The 25,923-nt window shown below is 48.8% G+C and overlaps 2 protein-coding genes and 1 long non-coding RNA gene across 3 annotated transcripts; 1 reads left to right on the top strand and 2 right to left on the bottom strand.

The window, feature by feature from the left end:
- The first annotated feature begins 7,950 nt into the window (after positions 1-7,950).
- On the top strand, positions 7,951-21,149 carry SV2A (synaptic vesicle glycoprotein 2A). Its single transcript, XM_042953798.1, has 13 exons — positions 7,951-8,037; positions 11,587-12,538; positions 13,837-14,017; positions 14,844-14,995; positions 15,110-15,243; positions 15,880-15,969; positions 16,209-16,319; positions 16,490-16,578; positions 16,881-17,045; positions 17,238-17,371; positions 18,288-18,494; positions 19,098-19,257; positions 19,658-21,149. Exons 2-13 carry the CDS (start codon positions 11,917-11,919, stop codon positions 19,839-19,841), a joined length of 2,229 nt encoding a protein of 742 aa, XP_042809732.1. The 5' UTR covers positions 7,951-8,037; positions 11,587-11,916; the 3' UTR covers positions 19,842-21,149.
- Positions 12,450-18,474, bottom strand: LOC122228648. Its single transcript, XR_006206696.1, has 4 exons — positions 18,191-18,474; positions 17,610-17,686; positions 16,218-16,307; positions 12,450-15,237 (listed from the first exon to the last, which is right to left on the bottom strand). It is a non-coding gene; the product is annotated as an uncharacterized LOC122228648 (long non-coding RNA).
- Positions 21,150-24,809: 3,660 nt separating the features above from the next.
- Positions 24,810-25,733, bottom strand: BOLA1 (bolA family member 1). Its single transcript, XM_042953799.1, has 2 exons — positions 25,636-25,733; positions 24,810-25,293 (listed from the first exon to the last, which is right to left on the bottom strand). Exon 2 carries the CDS (start codon positions 25,288-25,290, stop codon positions 24,877-24,879), a length of 414 nt encoding a protein of 137 aa, XP_042809733.1. The 5' UTR covers positions 25,291-25,293; positions 25,636-25,733; the 3' UTR covers positions 24,810-24,876.
- Between the last annotated feature and the right edge of the window lie 190 nt (positions 25,734-25,923).

The raw sequence follows: 25,923 nt of genomic DNA, 5'->3' as shown, positions 1-25,923 counted from the left end.
TTTCAGGTGAATTGTGGCACAGGCAAGTGGGGTCACCTAGTGGGCATTTGTCAAAACTTGGGGAAGATTCCACGTGATCATTTCACACAATGAATGGCTAAGGATGCCAGGCTTCTAAATCGTAATGGGCTTAATTGACTTCATTTCAAACAGCACTGCTGTGCAGTTACTTTGATGTGGTCATAAGCCGAGGCACTTGGGACCTAGCATAGTTGGCCGCTGGCTCCGAGCCCAGGTGCCCGCGGCCAGTACTCCAGCAGCCCCAGGTGGTAGCAGGCTTTGTCTCAGTCCCTGTGTCCTTTCTGCCTCCATGGCATCTATCAAATGAACTGACTTCTAACTGATCCTTGGTGAGGACTTCAAGGACTGTTAACCTTATGCTGAAGATTTCTAGCGTGTTTTTTCATATACGCTCCTGTGTGGTATTTTTGGCTCTTATCTGATAGCATGTTGATGAATTCACACCATCGAGGAGTAAATTAGTGCCTTTGCTGAATTCCCCACATCTCTCTTTGGAACCACTATTTCCTCAGGCATTCATTCGCAGAATCTTGGAGCTTTCATTCATTCAACACTAATTTTTGAGTGCCTCCTCCAGTCAATGAGGTTGACTCCCCCAGACTCTCCTCCAGCTCTCCCGCCCCTGGCTCCTGCAGATACTGGTGCTCAGCAGTTCTCTGTGCAGGCCCAGTATTGCTGGTACATTTTAGTACTTCAGTGCACACATCTGTTTGTTATTCACTAAACCAGGGCTTTTCCACTTTTTTTTTTTTAATCATTGCCCCTCTACCACCACGGCTGGAGACATTGTTTTCAAATTGCCCCCTACCCCCGCATGACATTTTAAATCACAGATATGCTATATATGTCTTTTTCTCTAAATTTTTATTTAAAAGTGGAGGAGGGCAGAGAGAGGGAGGTTCCAGGCTCTGAGCTGTTGGCACCGAGCCCGATGTGGGGCTCGAACTCTCCAATGGAGAGATCATGACCTGAACTGAAGTCGGACACTTAACCCACTGAGCCACCCAGGTGCCCCTGTGCTCTATATCTTTTTATGTACTAGGGCCCTTTGGAGGGACACAAACCATTGTAATATCTAAGATTCCTGCTCCCCAAACCAGTTTTTGTCCCCTTTGGGGGGGGGGATACCACTCCCATTGAGAATGTGTGGGACCATTGGTCCTTAATGTTTTGTGGGCCCCAGACAGCCCTTTGAGAACATGACAAAAACTGTGGACCCTATCCAAGAAAAATACATACATGCCTGTATTTCCAATATCCTGAAGCAAAAATTACATAAGGTTCATAGATCCCAATCTAAGTATCCTTGTATTACACTGAATCTCTTCAAGAACCCTGAAGGAATCTCATTCTATTAATCTATCTCCTGAGAGTACCCGAGATGCCTGGCATATATAATAATTGTAAAAATAGTAACAGCTAATGTTTACTGAACTCTTGCTAATATGCCAGTACTAAGTGTTTAATATTGTACTAAATGTTTATCTCAGTTAATCCTTGTAACAACCCCCTGAGGTAGGTTTTGTTATTACCCCCATTTTAAGATCTGGAAATGGATATTAAGTTATTTGACCAAGGTCACATGCTACGAAATGATAGATGGAATACTTGAACGAAGATCTGCACGAATTCTAGAGCCAGTTGCATAGTCATACTATATTTACTGAATAGATTCTTGTTGAATGAATGAATGTTTTCCTTTGCTATTAACCAGCTTTCTTAAAGATAATCCCTCTTTAACTGGGTTATAAATTCCTAAAGGATAGGAGCTTTTTTTGTGCTTTTTTTGCTTCAATTGTTAGCATCTCTCACTGGAACTTTATGGTATCTTAGAAGTGCTATCATTGACCCCATTTTGTCCCTCAGTTTCCCCATCCTGACAATCTCCTGTGCTTAGAATGTGGTGGGTAGAAGCAGTGATAGAATACAGGGTGATGGGTAACTGGGCAAAGAAGCTACACTAGGAAGCTTTATAAGGCAGTGGTTAAAACACCTGGAAAGCTCTAAAAGCCAGAGACCTATATACTGTATGAATCTACTTAAATGAAGCTCTAAGACAAATCTTAAATTTTTTTAATGTTTATTTATTTTTGAGAGAGAGACAGAGACAGAGCACAAGCTGGGGAGGAGCAGACAGAGAGGGAGACACAGAATCCGAAACAAGCTCCAGGCTCTGAGCTGTCAGCACAGAGCCTGACATGGGGCTCAAACCCACAAACTGCAAGATCATGACCTGAGTCAAAGTTGGATGCTTAACTGACTGAGCTACCTAGGCACCCCTAGAAAAGACAAATCTAATGTATGGTGACCAAAAGGAGATCAGTAGTTGCCAGGGATGGGGATATTGACTGCAGGGGCAAGGGGATTTTGGGGGGCAAAGGAAATGTTCTTTATCTTGATCAAGGAGGTGCTTACATGGGCGTATACTTTTGTTAAAACTCATAGAACTATATATTTCATTTTTTTATTTTTAATTTTTAAAAATGTCTATTTATTTATTTTTGAGAGAGAGAGAGAGAGCTCAAGCAGGGGAGGGGCAGAGAGAGAGAGAAAGGAGAGAGAGAATCCCAAGCAGGTTCGGTGCTGCCAGCACAGAGCCTGACTTGGGGCTCGATCTCACAAACCACAAGATCATGACCTGAGCTGAAACCAAGAGTCAGAGGCTTAACCGACTGAGCCACCCAAGCGCTCCACAACTGCATACTTTAAATGGATGCATTAAAAAAGCATTAGGTCTCTGAATCTATATTGCCTGGGTTCCATTTTTAGTTTTGCCACTTCTGAGTTGTGTGATCATATCAAGTTACTTAACCATCCAGTACCTCAGTCTATCATCTGTAAATGGTGACCATCTCATAGGGTTAATGTGGAGGTGGGGTGAGTTCATCAATGTAAAGTAGTGAGAAAAGTGCTCAAGTCAGGTAAACGCTCTAATGAGGCTAACCATCATTACCAAATACCCACTTATCACCTCCTGGGCCATAGTCTTATTTCCACACTTAATATAAGCCATTGTGGAGAAGAGCTGAGTCTAGGGATAGGAACAATTCTAGACTAAAAATGGGGCAACTCTTAGTAGGTAATTAAATTATATTCTTTGAAACAAATTATTTACCTATTAGTTCAACACTTATATTTAATGGGAGTAAGCAGAAATTTATCATATATACTAAAGGTAATAAAATTGAACTTATTTGGAATAATATTTCATTAAGTGTTTACTTAAGTAATGAAATTAAGTATATATTGGGGATATAGCAGTAAATATGTCAGATGAGGTCCTTATTCCTTTAGAAATGACAGTCTAAGTAGGAAAAGGCAAAAAATAAAAAAGTAAACAAAAATAATAATTTTAGATAGAGATATCTTGTAAAAAAAAAAAAATAAGGCAGTATGATAGGATACTGCCTGGGAAGTAGGGAGGGTCATCTGAAGGGTGACTTTTTAAAAAAATTTAATATTTATTTATTTATTTCTTTATTATTTTTTAATTTACATCCAAGTTAGCTAGCATATAGTGCCGCAATGATTTTAGGAGTAGATTCCTTAATGCCCCTTACCCATTCAGCCCATCCCCCCTCCCACAACCCCTCCAGGAACCCTCTGTTTGTTCTCCATATTTAAGAGTCTCTTATGTTTAGTCCCCCTCCCTGTTTTTATATTATTTTTGCTTCTGAAGGGTGACTTTTGAGTGGAGACCTGAATGGTAAGGCAAAGATCTGGGACAAGGGATTTCCAGGCAGCAGGACTGCAAGTGCTAGGGTCCTCTGATGGATTTGCAGTGGGCATGCTGGAGCCGTAGCAGGAGACCAGGGAGGCTGAAGAGATTCAAGGAAGAGGGTTGGGGAGGCAGGCAGGGGCCAGATCCCACAAGGCCTTTTAGGCCTTGATTAGAAGTTTGGATTTAATTCTTAGTACAATGGGAAGGCATTGGAGGATTTAAAGAAAGGGGAGTGGTAAAATCTCATTAAAACTTTTCCTAAAAATTGCAGTTTAACATGTTCAGAAAAACACCTAGGTCGGGAGTGAATTTTTATATATGTATGCACCCTTTTAACCTTATATCATCAAGATGTTGGCACATTTCCAGCACCCGGAGGGCTCCCTTGTGCCCCTTCACAGTCAATTTCCACTTCCTGGTGGTAGCCTTTCTTTTCTTCATCACTGTAGATAAGTTTGCTTTTCCTTTGCACTGTATACAAATGGGTTCATAGAGTATGTACTCCTTTTGGTCCAGCTTCTTATACTCAATATTTTGTTTGTGAGATCTTTTTATCTTGTTGTATATAGTAGTTCGGTCTCTTAAAAATTTGTCAAATAGTATTCCTTATATGAATATACCACGATTTGTTTATCTAAATGTAACCATTCTTTGGCTGATAGGCATTTGAAGTTTTTGAATCTCATGAATGAAGCTGCTATGAAAATACTTGTACCTGTCTTTTTAAAAAATGTTTATTGGGGCGCCTGGGTGGCTCAGTCGGTTAAGCCACCGACTTCGGCTCAGGTCATGATCTCGCAGTCCGTGAGTTCAAGCCCCGCGTCGGGCTCTGTGCTGACAGCTCAGAGCCTGGAGCCTGTTTCAGATTCTGTGTCTCCCTCTCTCTGACCCTCCCCCGTTCATGCTCTGTCTCTCTCTGTCTCAAAAATAAATAAATGTTAAAAAAAATTAAAAAAAAAATGTTTATTTATTTTTGAGGGAGAGAGAGAGTGGGAGCTGGGGAGGGGCAGAGAGAGAGGTGGGGACAGAGGACCCCAATAGGGCTCTATGCTGACAGCAGTGAGCCTGATGCAGGGCTTGAACTCATGAACTGCACATTCATGACCTGAGCCAAAGTTGGACGCTCAACTGACTGAGCCACCGAGGCGCCCCTGTACCTTTTTTTTTTTTTGCCTGTACCTGTCTTTTTTTTTTTTTTTTTTTTTTTTTTTGTGGTACATATGCACTAATTTCTCTAGGGAGAGAGTATCTGCTAAATCAGGTTTGATTTAGAGGATCCTCCTGACGACTGAGAATAATGGGCAGAGCAAGATTGGAAGTAGGGAAATCAATTAAGAGGCTATTGTGGCAAAGGACAGAGATGATGGTGGCTTAGACTAGGGGACAGTGGTAGAGAAGTGGTAGATTTAGAACATGTTTTGAAGTAGGGCTGACAAGGCTTGATAAGAGCAAGAAAGGAAACAGGGCAACTGCAAGGTTTCTGGCCTGAACACCTTGATGAAGAGTTGAGAAAGACCTCAGTCTGAAGTTTATTTCTGGGTGTTACATTAGAGATGCTGATGAGATATCCATGTGGTGATACTGAGTTGACAGGTGGAGATTTTGAGTTTGGGCTTGGTAGAAAGGTCTGCACTGGAGACATAAATGTGGGAATCGTCACCACATAGACAGTACGACAGGCATGGGATTACCTGAGGTGACAAGGGAGAATAGAGTAGGTGGAAGGGGGAAAGGGGCCAGGACTGATCCCCTAGGAACTCTTATGTTAATGGACCCAGCAAAGGGGACAGTGAAGCAGCTGGTGAGCTGCATGGGTCTGTGGTTCCTGGAAAAAATGATGAAGTCTTTCCTCAGCATTGGAAAAACATATACAACCTTTCTCTCTAAGATTACAAGATTTCTATTTTAGCAAGTAAGGGATAAGTGGAGAATATGCAAAGTCACCTTAAAGAGAAAAACTGGCTCCCTGCCAGCAAGGCTTGGCTGTAACCTAATTGAAAATATTAACATATTTAAATAAAGAATGTATCAACCTGAAGAGGGGTCAGCAATGGAAATCTAGTGAAGGGAGAGTCGCTGAGGCTCACACAGGCATAGCCTTTCCAAGTACCATCCTGGAAAGAGTGCTTTAGCCAACAGAATGAGAGTAGTCCAGGAGGATTGGCAAGGCTGCCCATACATAGAGAGGGGAGTGGAGAACTGTAGCCAAGAAGAGTTTTCTGAACCCATTGGCACAGCTCCTTCCTGGGGATGGCCAGATGCCATTAAAGATAAAAATATTCCTGTTCGGTTATGTCATTGTGCATCTATATGTTGACATTCTGATTTGGCTTAAAGAAGAGAATGTGCTGGACGTGAGTCTGAGCAACGGAAGATTTCTCATGGTAAATGAATACGTATGTATTATGGCTTTATGTTTCAGTAAATTGTAAACTTCGTTGGCACAAACAGGTATTTCCAAGATGTAGTTTTGAAGTCTGTGAAACCCAGGCCCACATCCCTATGAGAAATGATGTAAGTATAGCCATTTTTTTTTTTTTTAATAATTAAGTCAGAACAGCCATTTCAGAGGAAATTCCTTGCACATCTTGTTTTCTAAACGTTTGAACCTGGGCCGAATTGCCAATATTCCAAGATGTCCACGAGAATGAGAAAATCTTTGAAAAAACTGAAAAAAGTGAACTTTTGCCTGGTCACCACTTCTCCCGACCAGTCAAGGAAGTACAAATCTAGCCCAGCTCATCAACACCGATGAACCTCTTTTTAAAAAACTTACCTAATCTTCCTCTTTTTCCTCAATAAAAACCCTGAGCCCACTTCCTGTAATTGGGACACTATTTGGGTTTCAACCTAAACTATGTGCCCTGAATTGCAATTCTGTGATATGAAATAAACACTTTGCCTTTTGAACTGGTTTCTTGTTTTTAGACTGAAACAAGTCTAAAAGTTAGTGGTAAATTCAACACTGCAAACGCCACCTGTGAGCTCTCTTGGGACACAGCCCGCCAGGCCTCTTCATGTAACATATTCCAGCATTCTGAAGCCTACATTTTTATCAAAGTAGAATCACACACTATTAAATCCGAAAGGGAGCTGATACAGCCTCTAGTGCAAGCCTGGCATTTTCCAGATGAGAAAACTGAGGCTCAGAGAGGCAGAGAACTTGACCCAAAGCTTATGGAAGTGAGAACCCAGGTCAGTGCACTGTCCAGAGTACCCTAAGCCCTTACCTAGAATAGGGAGACACATTCAGTATGTATATCCCCAAACCACCCAGCTCCCCTCACCTCTGAAGCAGGGTCAATCACCTAGCAGGACGTCTTGGATCTCTAAGCCCAGGTTGTTGGTACAGGGGCAAAGCAAAGAACTGAAACTAGTTCAATCCTTCCTGCCCCAGAAGCAGGTGTGTGTGTGTGTGTAGTAAAAGGAATTGGATAGAGCATTGAGGGAGGGAGTCCCTCTTTGAGTCATTGGAGCAAATTAATAGAAGGAGAAGGTAAGGTCTGTAAATCCCGCTCAGCTTCGTCCCCCACTCACCTCTGCTGCTACCAACTGAATGGAGGATGGGAGGTCTGCACTGGCAGTAAATAACCAGGACTGTTTCTGGTTCTGGAAAAAGATGGCAGGGATCCAGGAGTCTCACCTCTTGACAGTTCAGGATTAAAAACTTTGTTATTCCGGCGTTCTCTAAAATGGCCAGGTAAACTCGGATTCTGAGCACTCTGGATCCGGAAGAGGGCTGTGGGAAAGAGGTTTGGCTGGGAGTAGAGGAGAAAGGGAAAAAGGAGGGTGCTTTGGAGGCAGAGAACCCCTCAAATTTGTGAGTCCTGCCCTACTAGGAATGGGGCGCTGAGAAAGGGTCTGCCTCTTTCCCCACCTCCCTTTCTGCCTTCCCACTTGTCTCCCTGACAGTATTCTTCCCTTAGTTCCTTTCATCTTTTATTCGGAACGGGCTGGGAAGGGCTGTGTGTGTTATCTCCAGCTGTGCCTGTGACAGTCCCCTCTGCTGCTTCATCGTTGCTCCCCGGTGCCCTGAGGCCCTCCCCATCCTCTTTTCTTCTGCCGCTCCCCACCACCCCCAACAATGGTCTCTCCCGGTGCTCGGTGGCGCTGGGGGGTTGGGGGGAGGGAGGAGGCGGGCGGAGGCGGGGCCGGAGCGTGGGGAGTGTGTGTGGGGGGGCAGGTCTGCATTGCCGCTTCCCCTGGTACCCGGAGCAGTCGACGCTGCCGCCAGCCCCGCGGCCGGGACCCCCGCCCTCACCCGGGACTGCCTTACCCGGGGGCACCCAGCCCAGGTGAGACCCCTCTCTCAAGTCTCTTACCTCCACCCCGCCCGGGGCAGAAGCATCCTTGCCTTGCCTTGCAGCCATTTTATCCTCCGATGCTTTGCTTGTGGGGAGGGTGACAGTCCCTGCTGTAGGGGTAAGGGGGCCGGTGGTGGTTTGAAAGGACATTTAATTAAGTTGCTGTGCTGATCAGAATATATATATGGAATAAGGGTGTTTTTCTCTACCTTAGCCAAGTCCCTAGTACGCTCTCAGATATTGACAGGTTTGGGGGGGAGGGGGATTTAGGTGAGGTAGGGTTCCCTCGAAGTCCAATGCCCTCCTCACCTTGCACGCCCCCCACCCCCGCCGTAAGTGACCTTGGCTGGGGCCAGAGAATGGATGCTGCCTCAGTCTGCTCCCCTGCACTTGGGCGGGGGTGGGGGGCAGTGGAGGAAGGGCAGGTGAAGGAGGGAGGGAAGGTAAAGGAAGAATGGAAATGCTGGGTAGAGAGATGGTAAACGACCAAGGTCGGGGGCACGCGTAGCGGGGCGGGGGGGGGGGGCACTTGGGCAGTTGCTCCTGGGTGGGGGGAAGGGGTGTTGAGTGATGATGGGCACCTGCCCAGAGGCAGGACTAAGCGGGGGAAGACACTCCGAGAATGGATTCAGTCAATTCTAGGGGCTCCTCTGTTATGCCAGAGCAGAGGCGAGACGGGGTGGGGGATGCTGGGGGCTGTCGCGGCAAATGCTGGTAGGGGCGGTCTCTTGCCTTTGCTTGTGGAGGTCTCTCCCTGTCTCCCTGCCCCTGTGTTCCTCTGTTGTGTGCATTTTCAGCTGACACCTTTTTCCCCCTCCGAACTGTGAATGCTCCATCTTCCTAACCCTTGCGGTAGGATGTAGGGAGGGGAGGTGCAGCCTTGGGCGTCCTGGGTGGGGGGCTGAGGCTCAGTCACCCAGCTGTCACAGGGAGCGGTGCTCCAGCACACCCCGCTTCCTTGTACCCTCCCCCCTCTCCGTGGTTGTTTTGACAAGTGACTGCTTCTTAATGACCTTGCCACCTGGGCTAGGGAGGGTTGGGGAATCCGGGTGACCCCCAAAGTCAGGGACTTTGATTGGGGGTGGGGGCTTCTGGACCCTCCTATAATCCAGGGCAGAGTGAGTCCTCCTGAAGGGAAGCATCTGCTCGGGAGCCCCTCCCCCCTTTCTGCAGGAAAATCTCCCGGGCACATTTTTCCGGTCAGGTGGAGCCGGCCAACCTTAAAGGGCCGTGTAACCCGGAGTCTTGTCTCCTATAACCTCCACCTCTCCAAGCCCCATCTCTCTCCCACAGGCTTAGCCACCCTGTGCTGCTTTGGGAGCTAAAAATAGCACCACTTCCTCACCAACTCAAAGAATTTGTCTTCTTTCCCTTCTGACCTCCTGGCTCATTGGCCCTGGGGGAGCTGGCTGTTGAGACATCCTATCCTGCTGTGGCTCTGGGAGCCTTATCTACCCTCCATGCACCTCTCAGGGGTAAACAGTGTTGATAAACACAGGATGTGTTTCCTGATGGGTCTGTCTCCTTCAGGGTTTGGGGAGCCGGGGGGGGGGGGGGGGGGGGGGGGGGGGGGGGGGGGGATCCTAGATGGGAAGGAAAGGAGAGGAAAGCAAATGGCCATGCAATGGGGGGATTCCACTTTCCTCTCTTGCATGGGGGTGGGTTTGGGCCTTGAACCATAAAGAAAAGAAGGTGACACAGGGGTCACTGGTTTTGGTCATTGTGGTCCACTGCTTACATCTGGCCTGAGGGGCTAAGGCTATGCTTGCCAGTGCTTCTCTCTGAGCCATGTAGCATTACTTATCCCCTTCTACCAGGGCTACCGTGTGTGCGTGTGACATTTAATGAAGGCCCTGGATGGGTGGGAACAGGAGGCAGGATATTTTTAGGGGAATGATCTCTGATCAGAATCTAGTCCTACTTCTTCTGCTTCTCTGAATGAAGGCAGTGGGGGGGGGGGGTGTTCTCCTATGTTTCCCTCTGGAGGATGTCTTTTTTGGGGGGGAGGCCCAAGGCCCCCTTCATTCTATACTGGCCTCCTACGCAGTGCGGTATTTGTGGACTCCTTTTTCCTTGACTCCTGGAGGAGGAGCAGAAAGGATTAAGGGGGATTAGGAAGGAAGGCCCTGGAGAAAGGAGGTGTAGCTATAGACCTTAGCCCCCAATGCTGAAAAAGTATGTATTTGATCAGCCATTTCTGTTCCTGCCCCCACCAGGGAAGGGGCTCACGGATGATGTCCTGAAGGAAGGTGGCAGGAGCCAGACATCACCTCTTCTCCATGACCTCAGGTTCCAGGTTTCCCTTTTTTTTGAGTCTTCCCTTCTTTGTCTGGAGGGAGACAATGTGGGCCCATCTGCTGGAACTAATTTGAACAGAGAGGTCTTGGGACTCTGTTTTGGGAGGATACTGGACAACAGCATCCAAGTATGACCCCTACTCTTCCCTTGCTGCTTCCTGTTTCTTTCACATTTTTTTCAGTCTAATAGGAAGGAAGGAAACTAATTTATAGAATATCTACTGTGAGGTTGGATTCTCTTGTGGACTCAGAAAACTAAAGATTATTACCCCCAGTTTAAATATAAGGACACTGAGGTTGAGGGAAATTAAATAATTTGCCCAAGAGCAGTTAGCAAGTAAGTGACAGAGCTGGGATTTTAACTTAAGTCACCTAACTGTCATGTGCTTTGCACTGAACCAGCTTTCCCTTGCCAGTATCCCTTTCTGCTCCTTATCCTCATAAGCATCCAGACGTGGCTTTTGTTCTGGGGTCTTGTGAGGGAGTAGAGGGGATCACACTGTATTATTATCATCACAAAGAGCAATAACCAACATTTCTTAATCGCTTTTTATGTGCTAGGTACTATGGTAAGGAGTTATACACATTATGTCATTTAATCCTTACTTTCCCCTTCTTAAATAAGAGGAAACTGAGGCCTGGCTGTATGGGGAGATGGCCGAGGTCACTTAGCTAGTAAGTGCTGAAGCAAGAAGCCAAACCCAAGTCTGTCTGACCCTGGAAGGGAATTTTCACCCACTGAGAAAACCCTTCCTTGTGGGAACCTGAGGGGAGGACCCCAAGAGCCCCATTTGAGATGCGATCAGTGGATTGAAGTCACAGGCTGGAGGACTTGATTCTCCTTTTACACATTCTCCCCCCAGCTCTTCCCCCAGTAAGCAAGCCAGACCAGACTAAAACAGAGAATTATGGTTTCTCATATTTCCTGTTTTGTTCTTTGCAGTTTGGTGGTAAAGCAAGGGGTCTGATCTTGATGTGGGGCAGGAGATCAGAAGGAGGGCTCTAGATAGGTGACCGTGACTCTGGAGCATATCTCATAGGCCTGATCTCCAAGGTCAAAGTGAGGGAATTTATACTGAATGATCCACAGCTGGCCCAGGTAGGCATCCCTTTTTAACTGTGTGCAGGCTTGAAGCAAGGAGACCATCCGTATCACATGGTCTTGGTTGGGGCTCTGTATTGGCTTTCTTTACCATTTTAGGCCTCACCACCTCCTTTTTTCCCCCCCTCTTATATTTTCTAGATCTCAAGAGGCTTCTTGAAGAGAAGTAGGCGGCCTTTCCTGTGTTATCCTGGCTCCCCATCTTAGCTTGCACAACCTAGCTCCCCCTCCCCTTCCCATTCTGCTGTTCCCCTTTTCCCTTCCCCATGTATCCAACTGAACTGGCCAGAACTCCTCTCCCTCCTTTCCCTTCCTACACACTCACTGGCCAGGTCCTATTTGCTCCTATTCTGTGCCCAGAGATACTTGAATCCACTTCATCTGAGTAACTGGGGGAAGGAGTCTTTCTGACTTCACAAGTCCTTGAGCAGGGAGTGGAGGAGTCTAGTGAAGCATTCCCAAAGACCCATCATGGAAGAAGGCTTCAGAGACCGGGCAGCTTTCATCCGTGGGGCCAAAGACATTGCCAAGGAAGTCAAGAAGCATGCGGCCAAGAAGGTGGTAAAGGGCCTGGACAGAGTCCAGGACGAATATTCCCGCAGATCCTACTCCCGCTTTGAGGAGGAGGAGGATGATGATGACTACCCTGCCCCTGCTGATGGCTATTACCGTGGGGAAGGGGCCCAGGATGAGGAAGAAGGTGGTGCATCTAGTGATGCTACTGAAGGCCACGACGAGGATGACGAGATCTACGAGGGGGAATATCAGGGCATCCCCAGGGCAGAGTCTGGGGGAAAAGGCGAGCGGATGGCTGATGGGGCTCCCCTGGCTGGAGTAAGGGGGGGCTTGGGCGATGGGGAGGGCCCCCCTGGTGGCCGGGGGGAGGCACAGCGGCGGAAAGAACGGGAAGAACTGGCTCAGCAGTATGAAGCCATCCTACGGGAGTGTGGCCATGGCCGCTTCCAGTGGACACTCTATTTTGTGCTTGGTCTGGCACTGATGGCTGATGGTGTCGAGGTCTTTGTGGTGGGCTTTGTGCTGCCTAGCGCCGAGAAAGACATGTGCCTGTCGGACTCCAACAAAGGCATGCTAGGTAAGACACACTGGGGGGCCCTCCAGCCCTGTCCTGCCCCAAACTCTAGAAAAACCTCTGCTCCTGAGAACCCCTGTCCTTACCGCTCCCTAGGACCCCGATCCCAAGATGTCCCCAGAGAGCATGGAGTTCCTCTGCATGCTCATCCCTCACAAACCCTCCTCTTGGGGTTGGGTCACAGTGAGGTTGTTTGTGCAAGAGAGGCTTGGGGAAGGGCAGCTGGGCTGGGGCTTGGGGCAGTGGCTGGGTGGTGGTCTGCTTAGTTAGTTCTGCAGGAGGTGGCCATGGTGGGATGGGCCCCTGTTGGGTGTTTCTTCAGAGACTTCCCTTCTGTCATCTTGCTCCTTTTCCCTGATCAGGGAAACAAGAAGTCAGTGTCCAAACTCCCTAGTTTAAATGAGTCAGTTTAGTAGGGTGGGGATCGGGGAGGAAGCCCAGGTCTGCCTTCAGCCAGAGAAATTGGCCATGCTTGCTCTTGGCAAGCCTTGGGAGTGTTCAAGGGCCAGTGAGTGGTCTCTAATGGCTCTTCCTGATGTGGACCCTGGGGGAGGAAACCGCCTGGACTCACCCACAAAAGGTCTCTTGGTCTTGCACTGCTCCCAAGTTGCCATGAGATGTTGGGGAGATCCCCACTCCTTGGGGCTTGGCTGAAGCATGGGTAAAATGCAGAGTTTGGAGTAGATTGATTTTTAGAGTCATTCCAACTCTGAATGTAGGAAGGAAATAAGGAACAGGAGAGTTTTAGGAACAGAAGCATTGGAGCTGGGGGAGTAAAGCACGGGTTCTGTGGGGGGGATTTTGTAGGGGGGACTGAAGAAATGGAGGTGCTTTCCTAGGGACACAGGAGATCTCTCCTGCTGCTTTCAGGACGTCAAGGCAGGGAGGGAGAGGGGACCCTGGGAAGGTCTGGGAATTTGGGTAGATCCATTACTCCTTCTAGGCAAGCCAGAGATGGGGGTGTGTTGTGTGTGTGTGAGAGAGAGAGAGACAGAGACAGAGAGACAGAGACACAGTGAGAGATGAGAGCAAGCAAGAGAGAGCAGGAGGGAGAGAAAGAATTCTGGGGGTCTCCCATGTCTGCATTCCTGCCTTTGAATCTCTGGTCTACAGAGATGACATTCCGTGAGTAAAGACAGAACTCTCACTTGCTCTCATCTCTGGGTAGACTTACCTATCCTAGAAGTCTTCCAGCTCCTCAATCCATTCTGCTGCAGCTCTAGCTCATTTAATGCTCAAAAAGTGAGCGAACTGAGGCGTGTCTGCTCATACCTCTGCTGTCTCTGTTTCCCTCCCTGCAGGCCTTATAGTCTACCTGGGCATGATGGTGGGAGCCTTTCTCTGGGGAGGTCTGGCTGATCGGCTGGGTCGGAGGCAATGTCTGCTCATCTCGCTCTCAGTCAACAGCGTCTTCGCCTTTTTCTCATCTTTCGTCCAGGGTTATGGCACTTTCCTCTTCTGCCGCCTCCTTTCTGGGGTTGGGTGAGTGGCCACCTCCTAAGCCCCTGGAGGCAGTCCTGAGGGAGGACTGTGCCTTTGTCGCTGTTATGTTTCTAGAACCCAGCACAGTGCCAGGCACACCAGATGCATCTCAAATATGTATGAATTGAATGAACTCCTTTCTCCTACCGTCTTTAGGCCAGCTTCCCCCTGTCCTGGACCCACCTACCGCCTGCCCAGAGCACCATTCCATGTCTCGTCCACTCCTGAGTCCTCCACCCCACCCTCCAGTTCCATTCTGAGCCTGGCTCCATGACGAGAGGCCTGGTGGGTCTCAGCTGTACCCCTGGGTGCCTGTGAACCCCGGAGTTATCCCCTTCCGAGTCTCCATCTTTCCTGCATTTGACAGCAGACCTTTCTGTTAACACCCACAGCTGCCAGAAATGTGACACGTTGACCCACCACACTCCCACACTCCCTGAGCCGTCTGTGTGCATTCTTTGCCCTGTCTGCAAGCTCTTTTCTGGCCTGTTCCCGCATCCCTGCCCTCGGACTCCTCTTTGCCTAGCTTTTTCCTGTGGGGATTTTCCCTCTTTTCTGTAATCATCTTCTGTCTCTTGCAACTCAGTAGCCATCTTCAAGGTTCAATGTTTGTTCCTTCCCTTCCCCTCAGACCTCCCTGCCTGTTCCCCAGGGTCTTGAGGATGGGTGCATAACAGCTGGTGGTGAGGGAGTGTATAGGGCACTGTGTGAGAAGTCTCTTTAACAAGGTGTGGAAGATGAAAGGCACTTGGGGATCCAGAGCACTTGGGCAGGGGATCGGAAATAGGGCCCTTTTCTAATGCTGAATTCTCACAATGCTCCCCAGGATTGGAGGGTCCATCCCCATTGTCTTCTCTTATTTCTCGGAGTTTCTGGCCCAGGAGAAACGTGGGGAGCATTTGAGCTGGCTCTGCATGTTTTGGATGATTGGTGGAGTGTATGCAGCTGCTATGGCCTGGGCCATCATCCCCCACTACGGTAGGCAGTCCCCGGGGAATGCACCCCAGCCTCTCTCCCTCTTCTCCTGTGTGCCCTGTGGTGGGAGCCCCCAGCCTCTGGCCTTTCTGCTGATGCTGTGACTGTCCCTGCCAGGGTGGAGCTTTCAGATGGGGTCCGCTTACCAGTTCCACAGCTGGAGGGTTTTTGTCCTCGTCTGCGCCTTCCCTTCTGTGTTTGCCATCGGAGCTCTGACCACACAGCCTGAGAGCCCCCGCTTCTTCCTGGAGGTGAATGGGGCCAGGGCTAGGCTGGGGGAGGGGCAGCAGGGGGCTCTGTGCTCAAACACTCACGGTGGGTTTGGTTTGTGGGACCCTCACAGGGCCCATACTCCTGGGGACTTTATCTTGCTTCCTTTTTCTTACATTGTATCTCCAGAGGGGCTCTGTGGGTGGAGAAACCAGGGTACCTGCCCAACCATGGGTGGTTTAAGATGTTGCAGGTGGGCGCTCTGCCCCTGACTTTATCACTCAAGAGAAGTTCCTACCCTGTGCTTCTTCCTCCTCCAAGTAGATCTTGGTCCAGAAGCTTAGGATGCTGCCCCTCCTCTGACAACCTCCCTGCCCCTTGCCAGCAATTCCCTTGTCTTCAGTTTTCTCTTTCCATTGTTCCAGGGGATCCCTAGGACCTGTAGTTGTAGCTGTCTCCTGGACTCCCCCTAGGCTTGCTCAAGTCTTACTCCATTTTGCTGTACCCCTGCTTGGGGCTCTTTAATTGTGGGTGATGTACACACCCACAAGTCAGAGGTAGGGGTGGGAGACTTTTTGTGTCCTGTGACTACAGAAGCCACACTGGAGGAAGGGGGTCTATTACCCTGGGTCAGGGAGGAGCTAACCTGGAGGTGGGAATTATGTCTGTGGCTCCAGAACGGGAAGCATGATGAGGCCTGGATGGTGCTGAAGCAGGTTCATGACACCAACATGCGAGCCAAGGGACATCCTGAGCGAGTCTTCTCAGTAAGCCAAAGCCCCTCCCCTCAACCTCCAAGGCCCTCAAGCCCCAGCCCCACCCAGCCCCTCTCTGGATACCACCCCCTGCTTCCCTAGACATCTCCCACCACATTCTCCCTCAATGTCTTCTCTCAGAGTATCACATCCACCCCCTGCCGCCACTTTGCTACTGTTTTGAAACTGAAGCCCCTGGATGGGGTTGGGAAATAGACTATGTGACTGCTAACCGCTTCTCTTGACCCCAGGTAACTCACATTAAGACAATTCATCAGGAGGATGAGTTGATTGAAATCCAGTCAGACACAGGGACCTGGTACCAGCGCTGGGGGGTCCGGGCCCTGAGCCTGGGAGGGCAGGTAATGAAGGACGGTGTGGTGAAGAGAGGGAAGGGAGTGGGAGAGGCGGAGACAAAGGCCTGTTTGTCGGGTGAACTGAAGGGAAGGGGGACGGGAGAAAGTGGGGGACCTGGGGTGGGAGTGTTAGAAGTCAGTACAGCTGCTATCTGACTTTGTTTTGTTCCACCTAGGTTTGGGGGAATTTCCTCTCCTGTTTTGGTCCAGAATATCGACGCATCACTCTGATGATGATGGGTGTGTGGTTCACCATGTCATTCAGGTGAGGAGGTGTGTGGGGGCAGTGGGGATCTAAGTCCTGAGGGATGAACGGAGGTTAGACAGTCTGGGGTGGGGTGGTGGCAGGGAGACTGTTAGGCCAATGGAGGAGCAAATGGCTGGGAGATGAGAGTACAGTGGGTGGGCAGAAGAACCTGAAGTCCCTGAGACCAACAGCAATGAAGGGAGGAGTGCTGAGGGATGAGACTGGAGAGGCAAGCAAGGTCCTGACTCTCCACCCCCTCATTCTGGACCCTCTGGTTCTAATCGTGAGCCCATCTGATTCCATCACACTTGACTCTTCAGCTACTATGGCCTGACTGTCTGGTTTCCCGACATGATCCGCCACCTCCAGGCGGTGGACTACGAAGCCCGCACCAAACTGTTCTCTGGGGAGCATGTAGAGCATGTGACCTTTAACTTCACTCTGGAGAATCAGATCCACAGAGGGGGACAGTACTTCAATGACAAGTACGTGGGGACGTTTACATTTCACTTCTTCCCTGTTCCTTCTACCCCTTGTCTCTTGCGTGGGTCTGGGAGTTTGGAGACAGGGTCTTTGGGAGTAAATACCTGTGGTTTCTCCTCAATTCCAAGGGAGTGAGTCTTGGAGGAGGGTATGAGGGTAAGGGGGAAGTGTTTCTCATCATCCTGGCCTTACAGGTTCATTGGGCTACGTCTGAAGTCAGTGTCCTTTGAGGATTCCCTATTTGAGGAGTGTTATTTCGAGGATGTCACTTCGAGCAACACATTTTTCCGCAACTGCACATTCATCAACACTGTGTTCTATAATACTGGTAAGATGCCTTGGCTGGTGCCTGTCGGACCAAAGGGTTGAGTGGACCTTGAAGAGGGGAGAAGAAACGTTCCTCACTCCCTAGTTCAGGGTTCACAAACTGAGCTCTCTGGGGCCCTGTAGGAAGGTGGTGTGAGGGCCTATTATCTACCACCAATAATTCCAAAAATTGAACGGACACTGAACATTTTTCTGTAATAGTTTTAAGAATATCTGGCAAAAACATCAAGTTTCTTTACCTTTGAGCTGGAATTAAAGCAAATCTGCATTATTATCAGCGTACTTCTGAAGTGGGCAAAACTCATTCAAACAGGGCCTTCAGGGGAAAAACAACAACAACAAAAAAAAGGAATATTTTCTGGGTAAAAGGTTGCGAATCATTACATTAGTCCGGTTTTTTAAAACAGTGATTCTCAAACTACATGCACATGAAATGCTACTTTGCCAGCTAGACTGAGGTTCCCACCCCTAATGGAGCACTGGGTGAGTTTTTCCCAACTTGCAGGGAAAAATAATGGAAAGGGCTTTTAATGATTTTTAATATTTTGCTTGGTAATTTTTCCTAAACCCATGGCACTGCTACTGCTTATAGTCAGCTAGGGCAGACCAAAAGAATGAATAAGAAGCAAAGATTATTAATGAGAAAACTTGGAAACAGCCAGTCCCACTGTTTCATTTCATAGACTATGGTCATTTTCTGCTGTAAAGATTTCTAGTTCCTATGGTGATATTATTTGACGTTTTACAATGAAGGCCCTGAGCAGTTTTGAGAGCCCCTTCCCCGCCGCCCCCCCCCCCCCAACCCCGCCCCGCAACTAACCCCACAAAGGCAGAGTCCTGAGCCATAAGCAGTAGCAGCTTCCCCCTCCTTCTCACATTTGCCGTGACTGCCTTCCTGTCTTGGTTTTTGCCCGCAGACCTGTTTGAGTACAAATTCGTGAACAGCCGTCTGGTGAACAGCACGTTCCTGCACAACAAGGAGGGCTGCCCACTAGACGTGACAGGGACTGGTGAAGGCGCCTACATGGTGTACTTTGTCAGTTTCCTGGGGACGCTGGCTGTACTTCCTGGGAATATCGTGTCTGCCCTGCTCATGGACAAGATTGGCAGGCTCCGAATGCTTGGTAAGGGGGTGGGTGGGTGGTGGTGTGTCAGAACTGATAAGGGGGCTGGGGAGCAGGGTGAGGCTGTCAACAGGCTTCTTACCTTATTCTGAAGGAACAGCTTAGCTAGAGAAGGTTCTCGCTCTCGTGTCTTCTGCTTAGGTCTTGGCTGCAAGATGGGGTGGGGCCAGACCTGGAAGTTTCTCTGAGGGAAAAAGGAGGTAGACAGATTAACAAGTGCACCGGCTTTGAGGTTATGGGTGTTGGATCTCAGCTCCACCACTTAACCTTGGCCAAGTTACTTTATGAGCCCAGCTGTGTCATCTGCAAAACGGGGGTGATGACAGTACCTACCCCATTGGGTTGATGTATTAGATGAATGCATATAAAGCATCAAGCTGCTTGACCCATAGCTGTCATTGAAGAGATGGTTGTTACTGATATTATCAATAAAAATATAATTATAAGGAAGGATGGGGATGGGTGAAGTGCCTTCCTTTTGAGTACTCTGGGAAAAAGATCTCATCTTGGGCTTCCCTCAAACCTAGTTTGAGGGCACAGGGTGGGTTGTGGATGAGCATCACTTGGCCAGGTTCATGCCACTCCCTCATTTCCTGGCTCTAGCTGGCTCCAGCGTGATGTCCTGTGTCTCCTGCTTCTTCCTGTCTTTTGGGAACAGCGAGTCAGCCATGATCGCTCTGCTCTGCCTTTTTGGGGGGGTCAGCATTGCATCCTGGAACGCGCTGGACGTGTTGACTGTTGAACTCTACCCCTCGGACAAGAGGTAGTTGGAGTGTCGTGGGGGCAGGGCAGCCGGTTTAGGGTCTACACGGCGGTGGCGGGAAAGTGGGGTGAGGAGGCAGCTGAATGGGAAATCATCCGTAGGGTTAACAGGATATACTTTCCCATTGAGTTTCTGCTCTAAGAGCTGGTAGCTTTTGTATTCACTCCTTGCAGCCTGAACTATTAACCTAATTTTTTGGTCTTCTTTTCCCTTTGCCTCCCAATCTGTATTCCCTGATGTACATGCCTCACCTCTCTGATCTTTCCATCCTTCATCTCCCTTTTGCACACTGCCTGCCATCTCTCCTTCACTTTCCCACCTACTCACCTGTCCCCCGCAAACCCTCCTATGCCTCTTCCTTTGTCTCCCCTTTGCACCGCACTGGGGGTCTCCTGAGCAGGACCACGGCCTTCGGCTTCCTGAATGCCCTCTGTAAGCTGGCAGCTGTGCTGGGGATCAGCATCTTCACATCCTTTGTGGGAATCACCAAGGCTGCCCCCATCCTGTTTGCCTCAGCTGCCCTTGCCCTTGGTAGTTCTCTGGCCCTGAAGCTGCCCGAGACCCGGGGGCAGGTGCTGCAGTGAGAGGGTCTCAGGGCCTTTGAGGGTGGCAGGCACACTGTGAGACCAACAGCTCCTCCTTTTCCCTCCCTGCCCTGCCATCCTGGCCCCAGAGCCCCCACTCCCCACACCCCTGTGTTCAGTGTCTTAGCCATGTGCGTGTGCGTATGCATGTGTGTGACCCCGTGGGCAGGGATACAGGGAAGGCTCCTTCATCCCAGTTTTGGGATGTAGCTCTACTCCCCACCCCTTGACGTGCACACCCTTCTCCCCCAGTGTTAGTGAGGGGCCCTAGCTCTTCCTGGCTCCAGGGGCTCCAGCACAGGCTTCCTGCCCTCCCCTTCATTCCCTCTGCCTAGGCCCTGGTGAAACCGTGGGCATGTGGTTATGCTGGGAGCTGGGGCTTGGTACACCATGGACCAAAAGAACTTCTTAAGAGTCAGAAAGGCCGCAGGTGCCCTCTCACACCTGTTTGATGCTGGGGGAGTAGCAATAAACCTCAGCCCCCTGGCCTCCACTTTCCCCTCAATTTGGGCTATAAGTAAGAAGCCTGAATTTTATCAAATTAGCTTTCTGATTCTTATTTATTTATATATTAAGTTCTGAGGCAGCTCAGCAGGACTGTGTGTGTGAATGCATGTGTAACACTTACGTACGTGTGTGTATGTGCCGTGGGGCAGGGTGTCACCATACTGTCCTAAGATACAGCCAAGGATAATCTCAGTGGACACACACACTACTCTGCCTCCCACAGTACCTCCCCTAATCTTATTTTTGTGCCAGGCCTGGGAGGGAGGTGCCCCAGGCCAGGCTAGGATAAGAGTCCCACAGTCTAGAGAGACCTGAGGGCACCTGACAAGGTCCAAATCCTCCCCTCCCTCAAGAAGCACAGTCCTCTGGAGTGAGAGGCTCCACCCACTATAGCACAGACAGGGACAGCACAGCTGCCCTCCCACCCCCAACCTGTCCCCTCACACGCAGGGTAGCAGGGGAGGGAAAGAAACCAGGCATATGGTCAAACCAGCAGATCAAAAAGCACAAGGAGCTGGGGCAGGAGGCAGGGGCCCTCCCAGGGACTCCTCTGAAGGGGGAAGAAGGTTAGACAATAAGCCAGGGACCCCTAATGTGGGACCAGAAGCCTCAGTTTCCCTGTCTCACCCTTTCTACAAGATACCCCCTGTAGGTTAAGCTGCCCTTGCCCCACCCCACTCTGTGTGGCTGCTTTCTTTGGTGCCCTCCTGCCCTCCACTGTAGCTGTGATGTGTTGTAGTTTTTAGCTGTTTGTAAAACGTTAAAAAAAAAAAAGTGAAAAGGAAAAAAAGTGAAAACAACAACGAAAAATCCAAATTCATCTTCCTCATGCTGCGTCTGGTGCCCCCACCCTATAGTCACTCCCCCACATTTTGTAACACTGACCCAGGTGGGGACTGTTTAACTCTTTGGTATCTGTGCTCAAAGGACTGCCTTCTCCAGTGCCCAGTGTATGAGTGTGTACCCCCTTCCCTCACCCTTCATTTGCTGGACGCAGCCTTCTCCCTTCTACCCCCTGGAGGGACCCATCCATCTCTCCTGCTCTCCTGGGACACCCTAAACCCAACTCTGTTGATGTGAAAAATGAAATGAAAAATATTGATGAAAAATAAAAAGGAAATAAATCCTTAAGATCCAAAATGGCTACATCTCCTTCTTTGCCACTCCACCTACATCCTCTGCCTGCTTGGAAGGAAAGGTGGTAAGATGGAAATGCCATTCCTCTCTCCCCAAACTGAAAGCCAGAATAATATGATGCACCATATTTATTTCCTCAATTGGCCACTTTATCCTGACCTTTTCACTTCTACAGATGGAGGGTCCTCTCAGTCTCCTGGATTTGAAAACTTGGAGTAATGTCCTGCAACTCGATAGCAAAAACAACTAATAACCTGATTTTAAAAGGGGGCTAAAGACTTGAGTAGACATTTCTCCAAAGAAGAACACAAGTAGCCAACAGGTATATGGAAAAATGCTCAACACCACTAACCATCAGGGAAACGCAAATCAAAACCACAATGAGACACTTCACACCTGTCAGGATGGCTATTACCAAAAACTATCCCCCCCCCCCCAAAAAAAAACCCAAACACAACAAAATACTAAAGGTGTTAGTGAAGATGTGGAGAAACTGGAACACTAGTACACAGGGGGAACGCAACATGATGCAGCTGCTATGCGAAAGAATATGGAGGTTACTCAAAAAATTAAAAATAGAACTACCATATGATCCAGCAATCCCACTTCTGGGTATTTATCAAAAGAACTAAAATCAGGGGTGCCTGGGTGGCTCAGTCGGTTAAGCGTCAGACTTCGGCTCAGGTCATGATCTCACGGTTTTGAGTTTGAGCCCTGCGTCAGGCTCTGAGCAATCAGCACAGAGAATGCTTTGGATTCTATGTCTCCCTCTCTCTCTCCCCCTCCCCTGCTCGCGTTCTCTCTTTCTCCCTCTCTCTCTCAAAAATAAACATAAAAAAAAAAAAAACCTGAAATCAGGATCTTGGCAACATTAGTACTCCCACGTTCACTGCAGCAGTATTCACAATAGCTAAGACATGGAAATAACCTAAATGTTCATCGGCAGATGAACTGATAATGAAAATGTGGTATATATACACAATGGAAAGCCATTCAGCTTTTAAAAAGGAAATTCTGCAATATGTGATAATATGAACCAATCATGAGGATATTAAGTCACATAAGCCAGTCGCAGAAAGTCAAATACCAAATAATTCTATTAGTTAGCTGAAAATAGTCAAATTCATAGAATCAAAGAGTAGAATGATGGTTGCCAGGAGCAGGGAAGAGAAGGAAATGGGGAGTTACTAATCAAAGAGCATGAAGTTTCAGTTAAGCAAGATGAATAAGCCCTATAGATGTGTATGACTGTACCTAGTCAATGATAATGAATTGTATTCTTTATTTATTTATTTATTTTTTTAACGTTTATTTATTTTTGAGACAGAGACAGAGCATGAACGGGGGAGGGGCAGAGAGAGAGGGAGACACAGAATCGGAAGCAGGCTCCAGGCTCTGAGCCATCGGCCCAGAGCCTGACGCGGGGCTCGAACTCACGGACTATGAGATCGTGACCTGAGCTGAAGTCGGACGCTTAACCAACTGAGCCACCCAGGCGCCCCATGAATTGTATTCTTAAAAATCTGTTGAGAGTAGACCTTATGTTAAGTGTTACCACCATAATAAAACAATTTACAAAAATAAAATTAAAAAAACCCTAAATCAAAACAAAAATTTATGAGCGTTTCTTGAGGATAGAGCCAGTTTGCCTCCAAATCTTCGTGTGTCTTTTAAAGATAGATTCCAGATTCCATTCTTGTGGAATCAGAATTCCCCCTCCCCTTTTTTTTAAAGAGAGGGGACCTAGAATCCACATTTGAAACAAGCTCCCATGGGAATTCTTATGTTAGGCTATCTGGAAATCAATGCCTGGGTGTTACCCCTGACTCTCCCTTTTTTTTTTCTTTAATGTTTATTTATTTTTGAGAGACAGACGTGAGCAGGCAAGGGGCACAGAGAGAGGGAGACACAGAATCTGAAGCAGGCTCCAGGCTCTGAGCTGTCAGCACAGAGCCCTATGTGGGGCTCAAACTCACAAACCGCGAGATCATGACCTTAGCTGAAGTTGGACACTCAACTGACTGAGCCACCCAGGAGCCCCTCATATTTCTGTTCTAATCAAGACATTTTCTGACTTTTTATGGTAGCTCTCAAAACTTTTTCCTTTCCATTCCTACAGCTGACCTTGAAGTCAGGGTCCCATCTTCACTCTTGGTTGCTCTCTATGCCTCCAATCTCCTATGCCAACCTCCTTACACATCACTGCCAGAAGGATTTGCCCCAGAATGCTCTTTGGCATGTCCTTCCTCAAAACTCTTCAATGACTTCCTATTGTCCAACCAGATGCAGTCGAAACTTTAGCTCAAAATGGTCATGATGTATGTTAATCTTTTTCTTTAGTATCTAAATTCTCTTGCCACATTAAGGTCATCAAGGTGCTTATCTAGACATCACTTGAGCTCCCCTCAGAAATAGGACTTTAGAAGGCTTGTAAGAAAAAGGGCTATATAAAGTTTTCTCCATCTTCTATACTCATATTCCATGTTATCTTTTCACTGCCTTAATGTGTTTTCATTTGTCTTGTAAGGATTTTTCTGTTTTCTTTTTTAAAGTTTATTTATTTTGAGATAGAGCACAAGCAGGTGAGGGGCAGAGAGGAGAGACAGAATCCCAAGCAGGCTCTGCACCATTAGCACGGAGGCCTACGCAGGGCTCAAACCCACAAACCGTGAGATCACGACCTGAGCCAAGATCAAGAGTCAGGTGCTTAACCAACTGAGCACCCAGGCACGCCTCATAAAGGATATTTCTGAGAAACAAATGCAAATCCTTTTGGAAATGGGTAGGCTGACAGAAAACCAAACATTCTCCCAGTAGGAAATTCAAATATACTTATAACTCCTGCCTCGTCCAATCGGTGGCTGCAGTTTCTATGCTTTTGCTTGAGCTCTTCCCCCTCCTTATAATATCCTTCCTCTCTTTTCTGGTTTAATTCTGTGCTTTCCTTTAAAGATCCAATTAGGTCACTCCCCACAATGAAGCCCTTCTTGCCTATTCTAGGCTACAGGTATCTTTTCCCAAGAACATCTGTAGCACTCATTCAACAGGCCATTATCAACACAAAGCAGTGTATCTCCTATGATAATTTATCTTTTAATGTACAGGATAATTTCCAACTCATCAGGTCTGGTGATTCCTTAGTCACAATTTAACATAAAACGACTACGCAGCTTTTCCTAAATAGTCCAGGGCAAGGGCAGTGGTGAGTGATTCTCTTTCCTTGGATAAGCTTTGATCTGAAATGAGTTGCTATCTCCAGAGGACATGTACGTGCTGGCTGAATGGGGCCCAAGGATCCTTGTCCCTTACAAACACCAGACCGTATTGAAGGGAAGAAAGCCCGTAGTTTATTCCCAAACCATTAGGATCCTAGTCTTCCCTCTCTGGGGGCTCAGGGGGTTCCGCGAGTTTTCTTGCTCCCACCCAGGCAAGGGGGGCTTGCGTCCAGTTGAGGGTTCTCCTTCCACTGGGCGGGGGTCCGTGCCTGTATGGCCAATGCGTGGACCGGCCCAGCCAGCTCCTCAGACAGCGCAGCGTGTACCAGCCGGTGCCGTTGCAAGGGGCTCAGTCCCTCAAAGCGAGAGCTCACCACCGCCACGCGGAAATGTGTCTCGCTGCCCGGTGGGACCGCATGGCCGCCGCTCTCGTTGCGCAGCTCCAGCACCTCAGGGTTCAGGGCCTGCTCTAACTTCGTGCGAATGGCTGCCTCGACGGGACCGACAGTCCCCAACCCGGCGCTGCTCCGGGACGGACAGACACGACCGGCCATCGAGAACAGGCGCCCGACCAGCTGCACACTCAGCATCCGCTAACGCAGAGACAAGGCCCAGAGCAGTGAGGGTCTGGGCCTTCCACCTGGTGAGAGCCCCGTCTCCCACCTCCAGCCGCCCACGTCCACACCCGGCTCCCGCACGGTGCCCGCCTCGACTCTAGACACCGCCCCTTCCCTCTGGGTGACGCGGGGGGGGGGGGGCAGGGTTGGCCTCCAGCCGCGGACAGCAGAGGAGCGACGGGGAGCAAGGGTTGGAAAAGGCCTCCGAGAGGCACGTTTAGCAGGAGTGGGCTGGAGGTTGCAAAGGTAGGGTATGTGCAACTCCGGGTTGTGGTTGAGCCACTGTCCCCTTTGAACCCCAGGCTGGGCCTTTTCTACCTTCCACTCAGCCTTGGCTACCGCAGTCGTCGCTCAGAAACCCGACTCCTGAAGTTCTCGGCGAAATGCGGACCCCGCGTCTTGAGGCACGCTGGGAAATGGAGTTCTGACTACGCGATAGTAGCCTGGGCAGACGCCACGTGATGCCCCGAGGTCTCACGGGAATTGTAGTCTATGATTTTATTTTTTTCCCCCAACTCGTGGTTTTAGGTTTTGAAGCAGAATGATGCAAAAAACGAACAAAACAAAACAAAACAAAACAAAACAAAACAAAACAAAACACCACCG

The sequence above is a fragment of the Panthera leo genome, chromosome C1, assembly GCF_018350215.1.
Source record: "Panthera leo isolate Ple1 chromosome C1, P.leo_Ple1_pat1.1, whole genome shotgun sequence".
Classification (NCBI taxonomy): domain Eukaryota; kingdom Metazoa; phylum Chordata; class Mammalia; order Carnivora; family Felidae; genus Panthera; species Panthera leo.
The sequence above is the reverse complement of the archived record's forward strand: the minus strand, read 5'-3'. Positions and strand labels throughout refer to the sequence as shown.